The sequence below is a fragment of the Nicotiana tabacum genome, chromosome 6 (genome assembly GCF_000715075.1).
Source record: "Nicotiana tabacum cultivar K326 chromosome 6, ASM71507v2, whole genome shotgun sequence".
Lineage (NCBI taxonomy): Eukaryota > Viridiplantae > Streptophyta > Magnoliopsida > Solanales > Solanaceae > Nicotiana > Nicotiana tabacum.
This window is the reverse complement of record NC_134085.1, coordinates 141,527,173-141,545,732: the sequence shown is the minus strand read 5'-3', so window position 1 is coordinate 141,545,732 and position 18,560 is coordinate 141,527,173. Positions and strand designations below refer to the sequence as shown.

At 32.9% G+C, this 18,560-nt stretch overlaps 1 protein-coding gene across 3 annotated transcripts; it reads left to right on the top strand.

The window, feature by feature from the left end:
- Positions 1 to 6,965: 6,965 nt before the first annotated feature.
- On the top strand, positions 6,966 to 14,599 carry LOC107790906 (putative trehalose-phosphate phosphatase 2). Of its 3 annotated transcripts, none has more exons than XM_075255509.1 (9): positions 6,966 to 7,089; positions 12,136 to 12,331; positions 12,777 to 12,917; positions 13,003 to 13,074; positions 13,170 to 13,295; positions 13,391 to 13,447; positions 13,623 to 13,724; positions 13,829 to 14,047; positions 14,175 to 14,599. In XM_075255509.1, exons 1-9 carry the CDS (start codon positions 6,977 to 6,979, stop codon positions 14,319 to 14,321), a joined length of 1,173 nt encoding a protein of 390 aa, XP_075111610.1. In that variant the 5' UTR covers positions 6,966 to 6,976; the 3' UTR covers positions 14,322 to 14,599. The 3 variants fall into 3 exon arrangements, with proteins under 3 accessions (XP_075111610.1, XP_016468366.1, XP_075111611.1); XM_016612880.2 differs by having other exon boundaries at positions 6,973 to 7,093; XM_075255510.1 differs by lacking the exon at positions 6,966 to 7,089 and adding an exon at positions 11,780 to 11,934.
- Positions 14,600 to 18,560: the final 3,961 nt, after the last annotated feature.

Below are 18,560 nucleotides of genomic sequence, written 5' to 3'. Positions count from 1 at the left end.
AACAATTCTCGAACTATGGTTTGGACAGTAAAACACATACCCTTTAGATTTTTCTAGGTAACCAATAAAGTAACCACTTACTGTTCAACAACAACAACAACAACAACAACAACAACGACCCAGTATAATCCCACAAGTGGGGTCTGGGGAGGGTAATATGTACGCAGACCTTACCCCTACCCCGAAGGGTAGAGAGGCTGTTTCCAGGAGACCCTCGGCTAAAAAAAAAAGCAACAGGAGCCGATATATTAGTACCATAAAAATGCATAATAAAATACCAACAATATAAGAGATATGAAATACAGAATACGAAATACGAAATAGATGGTTGGTATAGTACAACTAGCAGGTAAAGCCCTGCATCAATAGACGACCAATGACATTCTTAGTCTAACTCCTAACTGGCTAGTCTCACTCTATTGTGCTGTAGAAATATTCAAAAGTTTTCCCTAACCTACAACCTTAATGCTCGACCTCCATAATTCCCTGTCAAGGGCCATGTCCTCAGTAATCCTAAGTCGCGCCATGTCCTGTCTGATCACCTCTCCCTAATACTTCTTAGGTCGTCCTCTACCTCTTCGCGTGCCCGCTACAGCCAGTCGCTCACACCTCCTCACCGGTGCATCCGTGCTCCTCCTCTGAATGTGCCTGAACCATCTTAGTCTTACTTCCAGCATCTTGTCCTCCATGGGGGCCACGCCCACCTTCTCTCGAATATCTTCATTCCTAATCTTATCCATCCTTGTATGCCCGCACATCCACCTCAACATCCTCATCTCTGCTACTTTCATCTTCTGGATGTGTGAGTTCTTTACCGGTCAACATTCAGTTCCATATAACATGGCAGGCCGAACCACTGCTCTATAAAACTTACTTTTTAGTAACGGTGGAACTTTCTTGTCACACAAGACTCCCGACGCTAACCTCCACTTCATCCACCCCACCCCTATACGGTGTGTGACATCCTCGTCAATCTCCCTGATGCCCTGAATAACTGATCCAAGGTACTTGAAACTACCCCTCTTGGGAATGACTTGAGAGTCAAGCCTCACTTCAACTCCCGCTTCCGTCGGCTCAACTCCAAATTTGCACTCGAGGTATTTCGTCTTCGTCCTGCTCAACTTGAAACCTTTAGACTCAAGAGCATGTCTCCAAATCTCTAGCCTCTCGTTGACGCCGCCTCGTGTCTCGTCAATTAGAATAATGTCATCAGCAAATAGCATGCACCATGGCACCTCCCCTTGAATATGATGAGTCAGTGCATCCATCACCAGGGCAAATAGGAATGGGCTGAGCGCAGACCCTTGGTGCAACCCCGTAACAACTGGAAAGTGTTCAGAGTCGCCTCCTACTGTCCTAACCCGAGTCTTAGCTCCAGCATACATGTCTTTAATCACCCTAATATAGTCAACCGGGACCCCTTTATCCTCTAAGCAGCTCCATAAGACCTCCCTAGGAACCCTATCGTATGCTTTCTCCAGATCAATAAACACCATGTGGAGATCCTTCTTCCTATCCCTGTACTGTTCCACCATCCTCCTAATAAGGTGGATAGCTTCTGTGGTAGATCGACCCTAGCTTCCGCTGCGCAACCCCAAACATGCAGGTGCCTTAAACTAGGTTTCCTTCCTGTCCACAGTTCAAAAGGGGTCTTCTGAACTGCCTTACTAGGAACACTGTTTAATAAATATACAACGGTTTTAAGAGCATACATCCACAATGATTTGGGTAATGAGGAATTACTTATCATGCTCCTAACCATATCCATAAGTGTTCGATTGCGCCTTTCTGCAACACCATTTTGTTGAGGTGTTCCTGGCATAGTATACTGTGCACATATGCCACGTTCCTCGAGGAACTTTGCAAATGGACCTGGACATTGTCCTGACTCATTATATTTTTCATAGTATTCACCACCTCTATTTGACTTAATGATTTTCACCTTTTTATCTAATTGTCTTTCAACCTCATTAACAAACACCTTGAGAGCATCTGCTGCTTGAGATTTTTCTTTCAGCAAATAGATGTATCCATAACGTGAAAAATCATCGATAAAAGTGATAAAATATTTCTCTCCACCAAAAGATGGAACATCAAAGGGTCCACAAATATCGGTGTGTATAATTTCAAGAAGCTGGGTGCTTCTTGTGGCACCTTTCTTACTATGCTTGGTTTGCTTTCCCTTAATGCAATCCAAACACATAGTAAGATCAGTAAAATTTAGATTCGGAAGAATCTCATTTTTTACTAATCTTTCTAACCTTTCTTTGGATATATGACCCAAACGTCTATGCCACAAGTAAGCAGAACTTTCATCTAGTGAATTACATTTAATTCCAACATTATGTTGAACAGTAAGAAGGGATTCAGAAAAACCAATATCGAGTTTCAATTTATATAAACCATCACTGAGAAAGTCAGAACCATAAAAAATAGCATTCTTATATAAATTGAAACATCCATTTCCAAACTTTAAATCAAATCCAGAAACATCAAGTCTTGAAAGAGAAATCAAATTCCTAGAAACTGAAGGTACATAAAGAGTCTGTAATAGATCAAGGTGACATCCAGTCTGCATGATCAAACGATAAGTCTCTATGCCTTCAATTGGAGCCTTCATACGATTTCCCATGAACGAGAAATCCTTATTTGGATTTATAGTTTGGATCGTAAGGAATCCCTGCAACGTAGTAGATACATGAGCAGTTGCACCAGAATCAAGCCACCAAGTATTATTAGGAACTTCTACTAAATTTGATTCGAAACATACAAAAGCACTAATTGTACCTTTCTTTTCGAACTAAGCTTTACGTTTCAGGCAATCTTTCTTATAGTGTCCTTCCTTGTTACAGAAACGACACGTATCTGCCTTATGTTCTTTGTTAGCATCCTATTGAGCTTTAGCAGGTGCTTTCTTCTTCTTGAACTTGTTGGCCTTCACTTTAAGTCCTTTACCAGCTCCTTGAACCATGAGGTTAATTGAATGATTCCCTTGTTTCTTAAGTCTTGACTCCTCCTGAGTAAGCATACTGGACAATTCACTAACATTCCACTTATCCTTAATAGTGTTATAGTTAATTTGAAAAGGTCCATACTCAGGAGGCACCGAGTTCAGAATAAACTAAACTAAGAAGGAATCATCCACTTTCATCCCCAAGGTCTGAAGTCTTGCTGCAATGTTAGTCATCTCGATGATATGATTTTGCGTACTACGCGACCCATCAAACTTCATGGTCATGAGTTCAACCATTAGTGTACCAGCGAGAGACTTATCTGCAGAACGAAAACGTTCTTCCACAAACTTCAGGTATTCCCTGGCACTTTCTGTTTGTGGAATAGTACTCTTAATGTTGTTGGAAATATATCATTCGCATAAACATAAGGCTTAGCCTGTTAGAGCGTTCCAATGCTTTATGGAAAGACTTCTCATCCGCACTGCTCGAATCAGTAATGGCAACGGGCTTATCATTTAGCAGAGCCAAGTCAAGATCCATCACACCTAAGTGGAACTGGACTTGTTCACACCATTCAGAGAAGTTCAATCTATTGAACACAATAACAGACGAAGCAAGCGAATGAAAAGGAATAACTGCAAAATAGATAATACATGCTCACAAATCAATATGGATTCAACAAAACAGTTAAAGCATATCGCAATTCTCCTTTGGGTAGATACTACGACACACTATCATAATTTAAATGTCATTTAGTCTTAATAGGTAATTAAGTATTTTTAACCAAATATATATGTCATCTTTGGACAGATAATATATATCTGACTAAGAATATTAATTTGCCTCCTCATATTCACTATTCATAGAATAATTGATTCACCTTTGGGTAAATCCTTAAGTTCTAGCAATAGTGAAGATTAATTTATCCACTAATTTTTATTATAGGCATTTCATTAATTTCATGGATAAACTACAATTTTATGTATGCATATTTTCATAAACAAACTAGTTTGGCTACTTTGGTGACTAACAAACTATATAACATAAGTGCACACACAAAATAGAGATCATAAGATTTTATGCATGTGAATACTTTAAATAATCTAATACTTAATGCTTAGATGCACATAATATTTTCTAACATGTAGCTGAAAGTATCAATATTCATACCAACATATTGGTTCTTCGTAATAAATTCTTCCTTTATTTTATTTAAATAAAAGTAAGAAAAATGACCCCAAATTTCTTAAAGGCAGTAACAGTCATAAGCGCTTTTCATAATTATAAGCAATAACATCATTTAATGCACACTTTAACGTCAGAACCCAAGATCAATATCATGAACTTAGTACAGACACTTCATTAGCTATCCTTTTGTTTTAATTAGCCAATCAATAATTGTCTAGTAATACTTTATTGGTGACTTATCAACTTTAGATGTTAGAGAAACCTTAAAGTAAACATTATCAGTAAACATTCACAGGCAATTCAAAGACACGATAAAACGACGAAAACCCTTGAAACAATGGTTTATTATCGATGCCACCTCAGATTCGAAAGCAGTACCAATTATAATGGCGAATTGAAAGCAATTCGATAATCACGTCGGAACAGTTATACATACATCATAATCTAGTCTTTCTTTCAAGAAAATTATCCGTTCAAATATCCAGGCTCTTGATACCACATGTAAGCATAAATTATAATTCTACCAGGATCTTGAACATGATAATCTTACATGTAATCGTTATAGAAAATATACATGAAGCGGAATCCATTATTTTGAAGCGGAAGCGTTAATTCAAAAACTGGTTTCTCGCCCCTTGCCCTAACTTTATGTTACCGCCGCCTTTAGAGATGAAAGAGAGAATAAAGAAAATACGATAACCCTAATGGGTGGGAGAGGACCAATTTATAGAGGTTCTCACTTAATTTGGTACGTCCATCAAGTAACCAATCGGACGGATGAGATTTGATAATTAATTAAATATTAATTATGGGCCTTAGACCTATTGGGCCACACATACATAGGAAAATAACTTACAATTTTTACTAAGAGACTTCGTGCTCTTGATTTTGGTTAGTAATATAGTCCAAAATTACCTAATATTTCTGAATAAATAATTAGGTCACGTATTTTAAACCTTAAAGTAATACCTAATTTGTGCAAGTTAGACGAGTTAATTACATATATTTATGGATCTAGTAAATACAATATTGGCGTGTGAGATGCGTGGCTGGTCCACATATGGAAAATAGATGCTCATGTTACAATAGGCAATTGCTATATTCTAAGATCATGATTTTACACGCTAGAAACTTTTGTGCAAATCCACCACAAATCTAGTGTTATCTATGTGCATCAATGGAATCGAATGTATTATAGTAAGAGTTAACAACAAAAATTGATACAATCTTGACCCATATATGTGAATGGTATTAAGAGATAACTACAATGTAATGAAATATATAGCAAGATAATTAAATGAAGAATCAAATATTTACGATGTGTATGATTCAAACTAATAGTATTACAGTTTGAATTGTGACCTCTTGATCCGTACAAGATCGTATATTTGTTATTGTACGTGTACCAAGTCAACCATTAGTGAAAAAAGGATCTTTACACAAATAGCTGATCATATTTATTGTTTATTTTTTTCCAATCATATACATAAATTATGCATTAATTATACATAATTATATATATGTAATGCATAAATTATGTATATATTATACATCCACCGACTATTTTTAATTTAAATGGTCGGATGAGCTGCTATGTGGGTTAATATGAAAAATTGGATTGATTTTTTTTTGTTGGACACTAAGGAGTCGTTTGGTAGGGTGCATAAGAATAATGCTGAATAGAGTGTATTAGTAATGCTGGTAGTAGTTATGCTGATATATTTCTTATCCATTGTTTGGTTTGATGTATTAAAACATTGTACAATTTCTAAAAGAATTATTTGTTTATAAAAATGTCCTCTTAACTAGTCCACGCTCTAACTTTTTAAAAGTAACATATGTTGAGAAATGTTTTTATATGAAAAAGTTTTAAAAAAATTATTTTATTTGTCTACCCATATTGTAAAATAAAATTAAATATTTATTTATAAAAAAGGAAATATGCTAAGTATTTATTTACTTACTAGGGATATAAATTTATTTCTTACTATTTGGATTATTTTGAACTTGCATTAATATACTAACTAGCATATTTTACTCAAGCATAAATTTTAAAGGACAATTTTATCTTTAACTAAGCTAATTCATGCATTAAACCCCATTACATTGTTAATACCATTGTTTTCTATGCATTAGTTATGCATAGGATAATACCAAATAGTATGTATAACTAATGCTTGCATAACTAATGCATATGTTCAAAATGTCTACCAAACAATATATTATTAATACGTAAAGTTAATGCATGCATTAGATTATCTAATGCATCCTACCAAACGACCCCTAAAAATAATTACTCCTATTACCTTTTTAGTTATTTTTTTTATAAAAAAAAAAAGGAAGGAAAAGGCAGAGATTCAAAACATGAAGCATGTGTAAGAGAGACATAGATAGAAGGGCAGTGTGCAGTTGTGCCAGTTAATATAAACCGGTATATTATACACCTTTTCCCACTTTCCTCCCTTTTTTTAGTCAAGGTCAAATGTTAATAAACATATGTAAAATACCACTAATGTACTTGTCCTATATTCCTGTCTTCAACCTCTTATTAATTACACTAAGATTAGTACTTAATAATCTAACCTAATTAATAATTCCAAAATTTTCTTAATCATTGTATTATAATTTCTTTTCCTAAACATTATATTATAGTATTATTAAAGGGCAAGAACATTAATTTTGCGATACGGTATAATCTAGATTATTAAATTAATTATATTGACATTGATAGGGGTAATAAAAAATACCCGGTGCCATTTTAGTAAAATTACCTCCCTACCCACCCAACAAAACCCTTCTAACGCTTCCGCCATCTATATAAACTCTCCCATCGTATGCTTAATTCCTTCCCTTTTCTCCCTCTCTTCCTCTCTCTCTACTCCAATTTCAGTTTCTTGCTCAAAAGCAACAGCTGCTCCAATTCTCCAGCAGTTTCTCATTTTTTCTTGTATGTAAGTCCTCTTTTTGTTCTTCTTGCTCTCGTTTAATTTTCTTTTAAACTCGCTTTAATTCCTTTATGTTTACAGATTTACGCATCTCTCTCATTCCCGTCATTGAATCAATCTCTGGCCTGATCACTTCCTTTGAATTTTATTAAATTCATGCAAAAAAAATTCTCTAAGTTGTTATAATTGTGATGGTATATGATCGGTGTATAAAAATTATGATAATCGTCTTATATGCATTCAACTTTCTGATATCGCTGTCGTCGTCAATGGCGGTGGCATTCTCAGGTGCTAGCGTTGAGGTCATTGATTTTGTTTTTTTTGTTTTTTTTTTTGTTTTTGTATTTTATTTTTTGTTTTTTGTTTGTTTGAAGTAGGAGTGGTTTTTTCCTAGTGATTTACGGCGTATTTGAGTGACTAAAAATGGTATTTATGAGGGCACGAACAAACGAAAAAGCGGTTGGTGTTCGTTTTCTTTTTTACCGGAGGACCAACTTGAGTTCCCACGACCTCACGCACGTGAAGTGTAATCGCTTGATTTAACCTCCCGAATGTTGGCGTTCTTATCACGCGCTAGGAGTAGTGTTAAGACTCGCTACTTCGAGACTTTTTCGGTTACTTTACCGGCAGTTACGTGTGGTATATGCACTGTACGCGTGTATTTCATGGGGCCCACAAACTTGACTGGGCTAGGGTCCATTTTTTGACCCAGGAGGCCCACTTAACTACAAATCTTATTTTAGGTCTTTCTATTTTTGCTAAATAGCCTAGATTTTGATAACACGTATTTTATGACTGGATTGCACTTTCAGTTAAGCCCCGGGCTTTTTTAGTCGGCGGCGGGTAGAGATTAAGAATTCGGGCCCCATTTGCCGACCCTTTGGATATCCTTTTTTTGCTGGATGTTGCTTTTCGTGAATCAAACTTCCACTTAAACCGTATTAGCTGTTATATTGTTAAGAGATTACTGATATTGGTAGGATGCATTGGATTTAATTATCCAGATAGATTTTGGAGATATTTTATGCGAGAGGGTGGGTGTGAAAATTTAACCCTTTTGGGATTTTCTCGGTACGAGGACTTCATTACATAGACGAATACAGTAACACTATTTTCGACATGGAACATATATTTATATAAAAAATTTATTAAAATTTAATTTATATTAGATTCATAATTTTAAAAGTACAACGAATTTTAGTGTAAGGAATTTACCGGTCAATTTCAAATCTTCGATCCACAATTCCACATATATCTGAGTCCCTCCACCCTTTCGTGTTCTCTTTTCATTTTCTACGACGTTTTTTTAATTTCCCGGAAATTTCTCTCTTTAACAGTCCTCAGGGAACATCCGATTATACTTTTATTTAATTTTTTTGTTGGTTTGACTTTATTATTCATAGCCTTTTTGTTCTTGAAATTTGAATTATTTCTCGTTCACTGATTTTTAAAATTCGTTCAAAGCAAGACATTTTTTTCTCCTCTCATTTTCATGTAATATCAAATTCATATGTTTAGCTAGTCCCATTTTTTAAATTTATTTGGTTTGCTCTTGTACTAAATCTTTCATCCTGGATACACAGTTTTCTGACTCGAGGTTTTTCACAAGGGAAATTCAGTTAACAAATGACTTGACTGTTTCTAGTATGGAATCTTTTTTTCTCTACCTAATAAAATTTCTATTTTTTCAATGAGGAGCATCAAGGTTTTATTAAAATACTAGTTTTAATAGTGTTTTGCGTATGAGATTGTCACTGTTGTTGCTAAATAAGAATACTTGGAGAAAGAGTAATTGACCAACTATGATTGGATTAACTCATTGTACTTCTGATACTCTTCTTTATATAAAGTATTGGGACCACATTTTTATTAACCAAACAGCGTGTTTCTTGGCAAGAAAGTCGTCAAATATTTTGATAAATCAAGTGATACATCACAACACCTAATTTCTTTATGTTTCCTTCAGTTACTATGTTGATTACTTGCTCATTTTTTACCTAAAATATTAATAGCACTTTGGACTTTGTCGTATGTATTAGTTGAATATATACTTATCATTATTCTAGATCATATTCTACTTCTAGGTAGTTTCTCTGGACTTCTTAAGAGTCGTCTTAGTCGTTGTCCCATGTGTGTCCCTTTTGTAACATCCATTAAAAAAAAAAAAATACTCCTATAGTTTTAATTAGTCACTTTCTTAAGCCTTGTCCAAAAGGGTATCCTAATGTGTCGAGTTTATAATCCTCAAAATGCCCGACCTTCCCAATGATCTTTTCCTCCTTGTTTGTGACACGTAAATAATCTTTGTCGTTTTGAACCTTTTTCTTAATTAGTTGAAAAATGGTCCTATGACTCTTGCCTTCAGTTTCATTTTCTTGTTCACACACTGACACACATACGCTTTCACAAGTCAAATCACCACCTCGTTTTTCACTCCACCTTCTTTTACTAATAATAATTAAATAAAGTGTAGATGCCCTTCATTTTCTACACGTCTTAGTTTTTTTTTTACGTGGCAAAGATGTACTGGTTTTTGTGTCCAGTTTCATGTGATTGTACATGCACGAGCATGTTTTAGTTGGTAATTTTGTGGGTCGCATGAATTATGAAGGTAAAGTGGTGGTGGCTCCTTCTACACCAAAAGTAGAAAAAAAGAGAAGCAAAGATAGTGGCCGGAGTACATTCTGTTGGGACCTAGAACTCAATAGATAAGATGAGATTGAAGAGGTCAGAAATAAACTGGGGTAAAGATGATTAATTTTTAGGATTCCTCTGTATTACTACCAATATAGTAGTAAAATAAACTCCAGAGTAGTTCTTTTTAGGGGGTTGACGCGATATGTCATAATTTTGATTGAATTGTTAATGTTATTTATTGCAGAGTCTTAGATATTAATGCAGGGTTGAAAATTGACAAACTTAAACACTAGATTTTCTGTCGAGGGACAACTTTGTCTAACTAGCAATTAATGATTACAGAATTAAACTTTAGTTTGAAATTTCGCCTGCATAGTTGGTCTCAGTCGTCAATTTATACTTGCATAATATGCAGGGTTATCTTTAACTATCTTTTTAGATTAAAAATTACGTACCACGCTTCCTTTTAAATGTTATAAGTACAAACTTATTTTTAATTTGATGCCCAAATACTCACCCGCTTATCATTTCGTCAGTCCAACATGTTTTATTTCTATATCAAAAAGTTTTTTTTATTTTTTTTTATTTATTTATTTTATCTCTCCCTCACACACACATAGAGGCGGACCTACCCTTAGGGTAGAGGGTTACGGACCCCAATAATGTTGAAAAAAATATATCTTGATACTTATTTATATCTTATATAACATGTATATATTTTGATTGACATCCTAAGACTCAAATCTTAGGTAGGTGGATTGATCTATTTGGGACTTTTAATGCACTACCTAGGTTCAACATTACTCTAACATTTGCTCAAATTTTAAAAATTCGACAGTTCTACTTTAAAATCCCGGATACGTCTCACACACTCATTTATTCCCTAGTCTTTTTGGGAGGTTTGCGTCTCTGTCATTGGAATGCTTCAATTCATCATGTGAGGAAATTTAATATAGGTGTGTTAAGGAGCTATCTGTCTGTACATACATATATTTTTTCCATATTCTCGTTGTAGTTTTTAGACAGATGGAATTGAAAAGCAGGATTGGGTGGGTGACTCTATGGCTGGATTAAAATTTTAGTATCCGAAACAGTACAGTTGGCAACCATAGAAAGCGTAGTTAGAGCAAAGCCAACGGTATTAACGCATGATAGTCTTATTCTTATACTACTATATTTGAGAACTCCATTAATTGAATTGTTTGTCGGTGTTTGCTGAATCAGTTTGATTAAGACCTCAGCTCTAAACAACTTTTCTAATGTTGCCATGTAACGTTGAGTCACCGAACCTGACTTTAATATTTGATTGATGCCATTTATTTTTAGTTGCTTTTGTCTTCTTCTTGTTTTTATTTTATGTCACTTCTTTTCAAATCAAATTTGTTGTTATAGTGACCTTTCTTTAAACAAAGGCATTTTTTAACTCCTGAGGAATCTGTGCTAATCATTTACTTACACATGTATTAGTAATTATTTTTCCCTACCTAATATCTTATGTTCCAAATTATTTGTCACACTGATAGCTTTGACAAGGACTTTATTTCTATTTTATACAATCTCAACTTCTTAGTTATTTACTTCTATTATTTTAGATTTAGATTAACCATTTACTTGCACCTAACATCTACCATGTTAAATACGTTTTAAAAAATAAAATATTCTTAGGTTCTTGTGGTCTTTGCCCTGTTCCTAATTAATTATATGGGATTGTAACTGTAGTTTATATTGATTATTTTGCGGGATTCATGATCTTAATATTCCTTCATAGAGGAGCTTTCCGTTTTGACTTAATGCTTTTCTTTGTCTACTGTTGAAAAATAAATGATATGGACTTTCGCGGTTCTATCGCGTTGGTTTTTCAGGAAAATTTTCGACCCACCATTTCCTTATTCTTCATCCCATTTCACCCATGGACACGTACAGAATCAACCCTTAATTTATTCTTTGCAAATAGCTAGCTGATATTCGTTAAAAACAAACACAAATGCAATTCTATTGTTTGTCGGGTTATAAAAAGGCACTGTTGTTCTTAGTAAGTTTCATTTAAACTTCTTGAAGATGGTGTCGAGGAAAAGGCCAGAAAAATATTTCCTCACCCAAGGAAAATGTGGATCATAATAATTAAGTGTTGCGTTAATGAAGACGTGAAATAAAATTGACATTATTATCATCTGACAAAAATCTGCGCATCTTCGAAGACAATTTGATGTGTAAATTTCCTTTGTTATTTTTTTAATCTATTTTTAATGAGAAAAATGCTTTTTGTTTTTCCAATTTAAAGGCTACAATTCAACTTTTGTGTCTATTACTTTGGTCATAGCAAGCCCATTGATTTCAGATTTTCAAAACTCCCCTAAGCTTATAAAGCAATTTCCTTAAGTACATATTCTTATTTGGGTACTTTTATACAGCAAGATGAGAGAAAATTTGAAAAGGTGGCTATACCAGGCGATGGGATTCCAGAACGAGCTGGCTAGAAATCAAAGAATTGAGCCCATTTCAAAAGCTACTAAGCCTAACAAGACGGAGCCGAATGCAGCAGGGGACCCGAAAGATTCTAAGCCTGATTTGTCCCTTTGTGCGGATGTCAAATACATTTCTTGGTTGGTGAGTAGCCCACTTTTTATGCTTACTCAAATATTTTTGTTATCTATGATTTTATTAAGACACACTGCAAGCTTGTTAATTTTTTATTTTTATTTTGGAGATAGCAAGGCCCAGTGAAGATTGGTTTTCACTTAAAATATTTTTTCTTTAAATTTATAGTATTGCTAGTAGAATTGCACAAAACATGTGATAAAATTGATTATGTGTGTCACATTTGCTGAACTTGTGTGATTCATAGCACACAAGCAGAGATAGAATTGCATTAAGCTGGTAGACTTGTATGACACTGTTTTGGTCATGGCATTGATTCAGGAAGATTAGAAAGCAGAATAAACAAACTATTTTATTCTAGGTCATTTAAGTAAAGAAAGACAAGCTAGTATCCAATAGTTATCTTAGACTGTTAATTGTGCGTTAGAGTCTCATTTATACGCTTTTGTTTCAGAAAGAGCACCCTTCAGCATTGAGCTCCTTTCAAGAGATGATAAGTGCAGCAAAGGGGAAATGCATCGTCGTGTTTTTAGATTATGATGGGACTCTATCTCCAATTGTGAATGATCCTGACAGTGCCTTCATGTCTGATCTGGTAATTAATCAACCGTGTTGCAATCTTCCTTTGATCTCTTTCTTTGTCTCTATGAAGACCTTCTAATAGCATGTATTACATGCAGATGCGTTCAGCTGTACGCCAAGTTGCAAGGCTCTATCCGACAGCTATAATAAGTGGAAGAAGTCGACAGAAGGTAATTAACTATATTAATCATTCTTTTCTCGATCTTTAGTCGGTTGATTTGATGAAAAAAAGTTAATATATCTTATTAATATGTCGTATGCTTAGGTTTATGGATTTGTAAAGTTAGATGAGGTATTTTATGCGGGGAGCCATGGAATGGACATAATGGGACCTACAATTCAGGCCAGCTCTTATGATGGAAAGTACCAAAGCAAATCCCTTGATAAAAAGGTTTTTCTTATTTCCTTTAAACATATTTTGGCCTAATACAGTTGATTCCTTATAGTTAGTTATATATACTTATCAACGTGGGCAATAAATTGTAGGGCAATGAACTCACTGTCTTCCAACCTGCTCAAGACTTTCTGCCTTCAATTGAAAAGGTTGGCTAACACTTCAACTTGTCTATGGAGCTATTAATTTGTAATTTAATGCGTCCAAAACAGTCTAGTTATAAAGCATCATGTTGTTGATTATGTAATTTTGGCAAGAACTAGGAGTACATATTTCCAGCTGCATCTTATTTTTTATTCAACAAGATGTTTTTGTATGTGGCAGATGTTGAATGAGTTGGAGGAAACAACTTCAGAGATAAATGGAGCTCTGGTTGAGGACAACAGGTTCTGCATCTCTGTACATTACCGGCATGTCTTACAAGAGGTAAAAGTTCAATTAGATATACTCTATCGATCTTTTATTTCCCGAAATTGTCAAATCATATGCAGAATGTTGAATAAGTATTCCAAATCTTAATTAATTTTCAGGATTTTGGATTGCTGGAAAAGAAAGTCCAAGCAGTAGTTGCAAAGTACCCCGGTTTTCATCTTACAAGGGGTAAGAAAGTTATAGAAATACGGCCATCAATAAAATGGAATAAAGGGGATGCTTTGCTTTATTTGCTTGAAACTCTAGGATTTGCAAATTCAAGTGATGTTCTCCCAATTTACATAGGGGATGACAGAACTGACGAAGACGCTTTTAAGGTATATTCTAATTGTCTTGCTATAGTTGTATACATAATGTTTTAATCTAATTTTCTCCTTTAGATGTTGTGTTTGTACAACATATATAATAATGTAGTGATGCGAGTTGTTGAGCCGGATTGTGCAGGTACTCAACTGTAGAGGACAAGGGTATCCTATTATAGTGTCTAGTAATCCAAGGGACACACTGGCATCTTACTCGCTGCGAGATCCATCAGAAGTTTTATCTTTTCTGATTAGGCTGGCGAGATGGGGGGATCTTTCTTCAGTGTAGATTTTGCTTAAGAAGTTCATGGAGCTGGCATAAGTTTATAAATCAATGTACAGTTTCATATAATATATATATATATATATCGGCATAGATGGTAAAAAATGAAGGAATGGGAGCTCCCTAATACAAGGCGTTTTTTATAGTCGCCTGTTTTTACTCCCATTAGGTTACAAAGTACTAGTAATATATATAGGCTTTAAGAATGAAACTGCAGTTGGCTGAAGTTTTTTGTATCATTGCGCAACTGCAGCTTATCAATGAAGAAAAACATTTCAACTTTATTTGGTTTTATGTCATACTAGTATGATACACTAATCATGTCAAATATTTAAGTTATTTGCATTTTATTTAAATAATTTTAAAATTTACACTTTCTCAGTAAATATAAACAATCATTAGATATTAACTATATGAAAAAATTAACAATTTCTTTTATTTTTCTTTTTTGATATCATTCTTGCCGGTGTCATTGGATCCTAAAAATAGTCAGGAAGCAAAATAATAATGCATATTTATGGTAAAATAATCAAATGTTGAGACAATGAATGACTCTTTGGATAAGATTTAACTCTTTTACCACTATTTGAACTCTTATTTGATGTGTTGATATATCTTAAAAAGTATTTCTTTCTTAAAATTTCAGTTTCTAAAAAATTATTTTTCAATAATAATTATTTTTATAATAATGTAATTGAAAATAGTATTCTTAATTAAAACACATTTTAGTTGGCTTTCTAAAAATATAAAAAATTCTTTAGCTAATGAATTTTTTTTACTCCATTTTGATATTTGACATTAACCATGTTAAATATCTGAGTTATTTGAATTATATGTAAATAACCTTAACATTTAAACCTTCTAAATAATTATAGATAATTGTCAGATATTAATTAAGAAACACTACATGAAAAAAGACTAACATTTTCTCAATTCGTAGTGATAATTTTATTTTTGCACTATTCTCATAGGTGTCATTGGAACCTAAAAATAGCCACAAAGTGAAATAATAACTAATATTTATGGTAAAGCACAAAGGTTGCCACGATATAAACGATTCTTTAATTACGATGTGACTCTTATACTACGACTTGAACTCTTATTTGGTATGATTTTATCTTTCAAAAAATATTTCTATTTTGAAATTTCAATTTCTAAAACTTTATATATATTATAATAATGATTATCTTTATAATGATGCAAGTGAAGATATTATCCTTAATTTAAAATTCACTTTAATCGGCTATCTAAAACTTTAAATAATTCTTTGGCCGTGTTTATTTCAGTATGACGCCACTTTAAGTTTATCGATATTTCTAGCCCCAGAATTTGAATTTTTAATACTCTATATATACAAAAATTTGTTCTTTGAATCATTAAATGTTAAATTAGTTGATTATTATTATAAAATGTTGCATATATTGTCTTAAAATTATCAAGTAGTTTTTTTTTCGACACCATACTTGGCTTAACCTCAATGCAAACTACTCAAATTGTATTCCAATTCAAATTCGAATATCATATCAGTTTGTTAGTAATAGTAATTTTTTAAAAACGACACATAATGTAAATTACAAAAAATATTCGAAGATATCTTTATCTTAAAATCTATGTATTTGAGTTGAAAAAAAAATTATTTGAAATCGATGAGATTAACTTTCAAATTTTTTATACTCAACAAAGATGAAACATAAGAAGAAATTTGTTGTCATCTTTTATTTCTCGTTTTTAGATCTTTCTAACATTTTTTTTCAATATTTATTTTTTTTATCTTATTTTTTATGTCATTATTTCTGTTGTTACAAAAAATTAATTTATTTTACTATAAAAGGATGAGTTTTAATAAAAATTGTCTACATATGAACTTTAATTATATTTTTAGTCTTTGGTTGACATTATTTCATATTTTTCTTTTGGTTTTATCTAATCCGCCTAAATAGGTGCTCACCCGACCATTTAAATTAAAAATTTGAATGACGTGTAATTTATATATATTCCATATATAATATGTGTATAATCATGTGTTGTCGGTAAATCATCTATTTATATTAGCTATAAAAATTAAACAATAAATATGGCCAGATATTATGTAAATATTTCATAAGATTTCGGTTTTTTGAGTTTGTCTATGATATAACTTCTATTATAATTTTTTAAAACTCTCTACTAATGTTCAAAAATATCTTATCTTTTTATTATATTTGAATTAAAAAAAGTAAAGAGATTTTTCGAAATAATTTGTTTACATTTTAAAAAAAAATATTTCACGTCATACTAATTTTTTCTTTATATATACTCCTTATTACACTTAAAAGTCGCTATTAAAACTATCAATTAGAAATTAATTTATCTCTTGTTGAGTTTGGAAAAAAAAATTCACATAATCTAATGATTCAAAACTAATATTCTTCAACGAAAAAAATATATACCTTTGCAATATTGGCTTGACTACAACTAAATGAAGAGGTTTCAGCTTATACCCTTCAATTCCTTGAATGTGCTAAATTGAAATTAATGATAGCAATTGTATAGCCAAAGTTTTGTTATTTGTTTGATGTACATTTATGCAAATTGACTCTTCAAACAAATATTCTTCAAGAAGAAAAAAGAAACAACTTTTTTTTAATATTGACTGATTTTGTGATGTTTCTTTCTCCAGCATGTATGTTTATGAGAATCATTATCTGATTCCTTTCCAAAATTCCATAATCCCTTCCCGAACCAAACATGAATCTTTCGATTCATTTGGCTCCCACGCTCAATTACTTAAGGTAAATTCTCATATCTTTTTTTATGAATGTAATGAGCCTATCTTCTCTTCTTTGTTCATATTCCAAAAACATATCGAAACTAATGTATGACCAAAATATTCGGAGGACTCTTCTGACAAAATAAAAAATATATAATTGTCCGCAAAGTTTTTTTTTTCAAATCCAAAAAGCTCTTCTTACTTAAAATAAGTGGTCGATTCAATATTAGATAAAGGGAGTAAAATCCCCATTTTTATAATTTACAATAAGCGGTTCAAATCATTTTATGAATATAAGTATCCTATATCGATAAAATATTTATTTTGAAACCACCTCTATATTAATATAATGGTAGAAAGAGTACCATGCTGCGTCTAGACTTCAAACAGAAACCATGTTAATAGTTCCACATTAGTGGTTAATAGAGAATCAAAATCGATTTACCAATGAATTACGAAATGCTATGGTTCCTGCATATAATTTCTGAATTTATTCAGAAGTAATTCACGAGATCATGCACCTCTCTTTCCTAATTATAACGGAAAAGGGTACAACTGAGTGGTCCAGCCTATTCTTGAAATAAACAACTCGCACACACTCCTTTTCCAAAAAAAAAAAAAACAATTTATGTTGATTGTGCAATCTTTTTTAAAAACAATTATTTAGACACTTTAATGTGCACCTACTCAGAATTGGGCCGCTAGAATTATCAAGCCCACTCTTTTTATTTAGGTAGAAGGAAGAACAGGTGAAATTCAAAGATAGCCAAATTTATAAGTGATAATTGGAAAATACCCACAATTTCAAAAATAATTAAAATTTAGTCATTTTTTATGTAAAGATAATCTGAACGAAAACACTATTCAATATACGAAAAATACTCTAGCATAATATACTGGAGTTTGAATTTTTTACATGTGAACTTCCAGCATAATATATATACACATGCGCTCCAATCTCCAGTATATTATGCTGGAACTTTTCGTGTGCTAGAGTTCCAGCATAATATACTAAATAGGGACTATTTTTCAATAACTTTGTAAAAGCTGGCTATTTTTCAATTACTCGTTCGAAAACTGGCTAACCCGTACTATTTTCACAAGATGAACCGCTTCTCAATAGACTCAATTTCTCTTTAGAAGGCCCAACATTTTATGTTTCTTGCGTAATAATTGGGAGAAATTCAAAAATAGCCAGATTTACAACTGGTTGTTCAAAAATAGCCCAGTTTTAAAAGTAATTGAAATTTAGCCACTTTTCATGTAAAGATAAATCTTAGCGAAAATAATATCCAAAACCCAGAAAATACGCCAGTATATTATTCTGGAGTTCCAGCATAAGTATACTTGAACTCCAGCATATTATACTGGAGTTTCAGGATAAGTATGTTGGAACTCCAGCATAATATGATGGAGTTCCAGCATAAGTACACTAGAACTCCAGCATAATATACTGGAGTTCCAGCAAGTATACCGGTCCAGCATAATATACTGGA

Bases quoted from the DNA above. Each gene is read 5' to 3' on its own strand.
- LOC107790906 (XM_075255509.1), top strand. From the start codon at position 6,977: ATGCTTAATTCCTTCCCTTTTCTCCCTCTCTTCCTCTCTCTCTACTCC. The intron at 7,090-12,135 runs GTATGTAAGTCC...ACTTTTATACAG, and splicing joins GCAGTTTCTCATTTTTTCTT to CAAGATGAGAGAAAATTTGA. The intron at 13,296-13,390 runs GTTTTTCTTATT...AATAAATTGTAG, and splicing joins GCAAATCCCTTGATAAAAAG to GGCAATGAACTCACTGTCTT.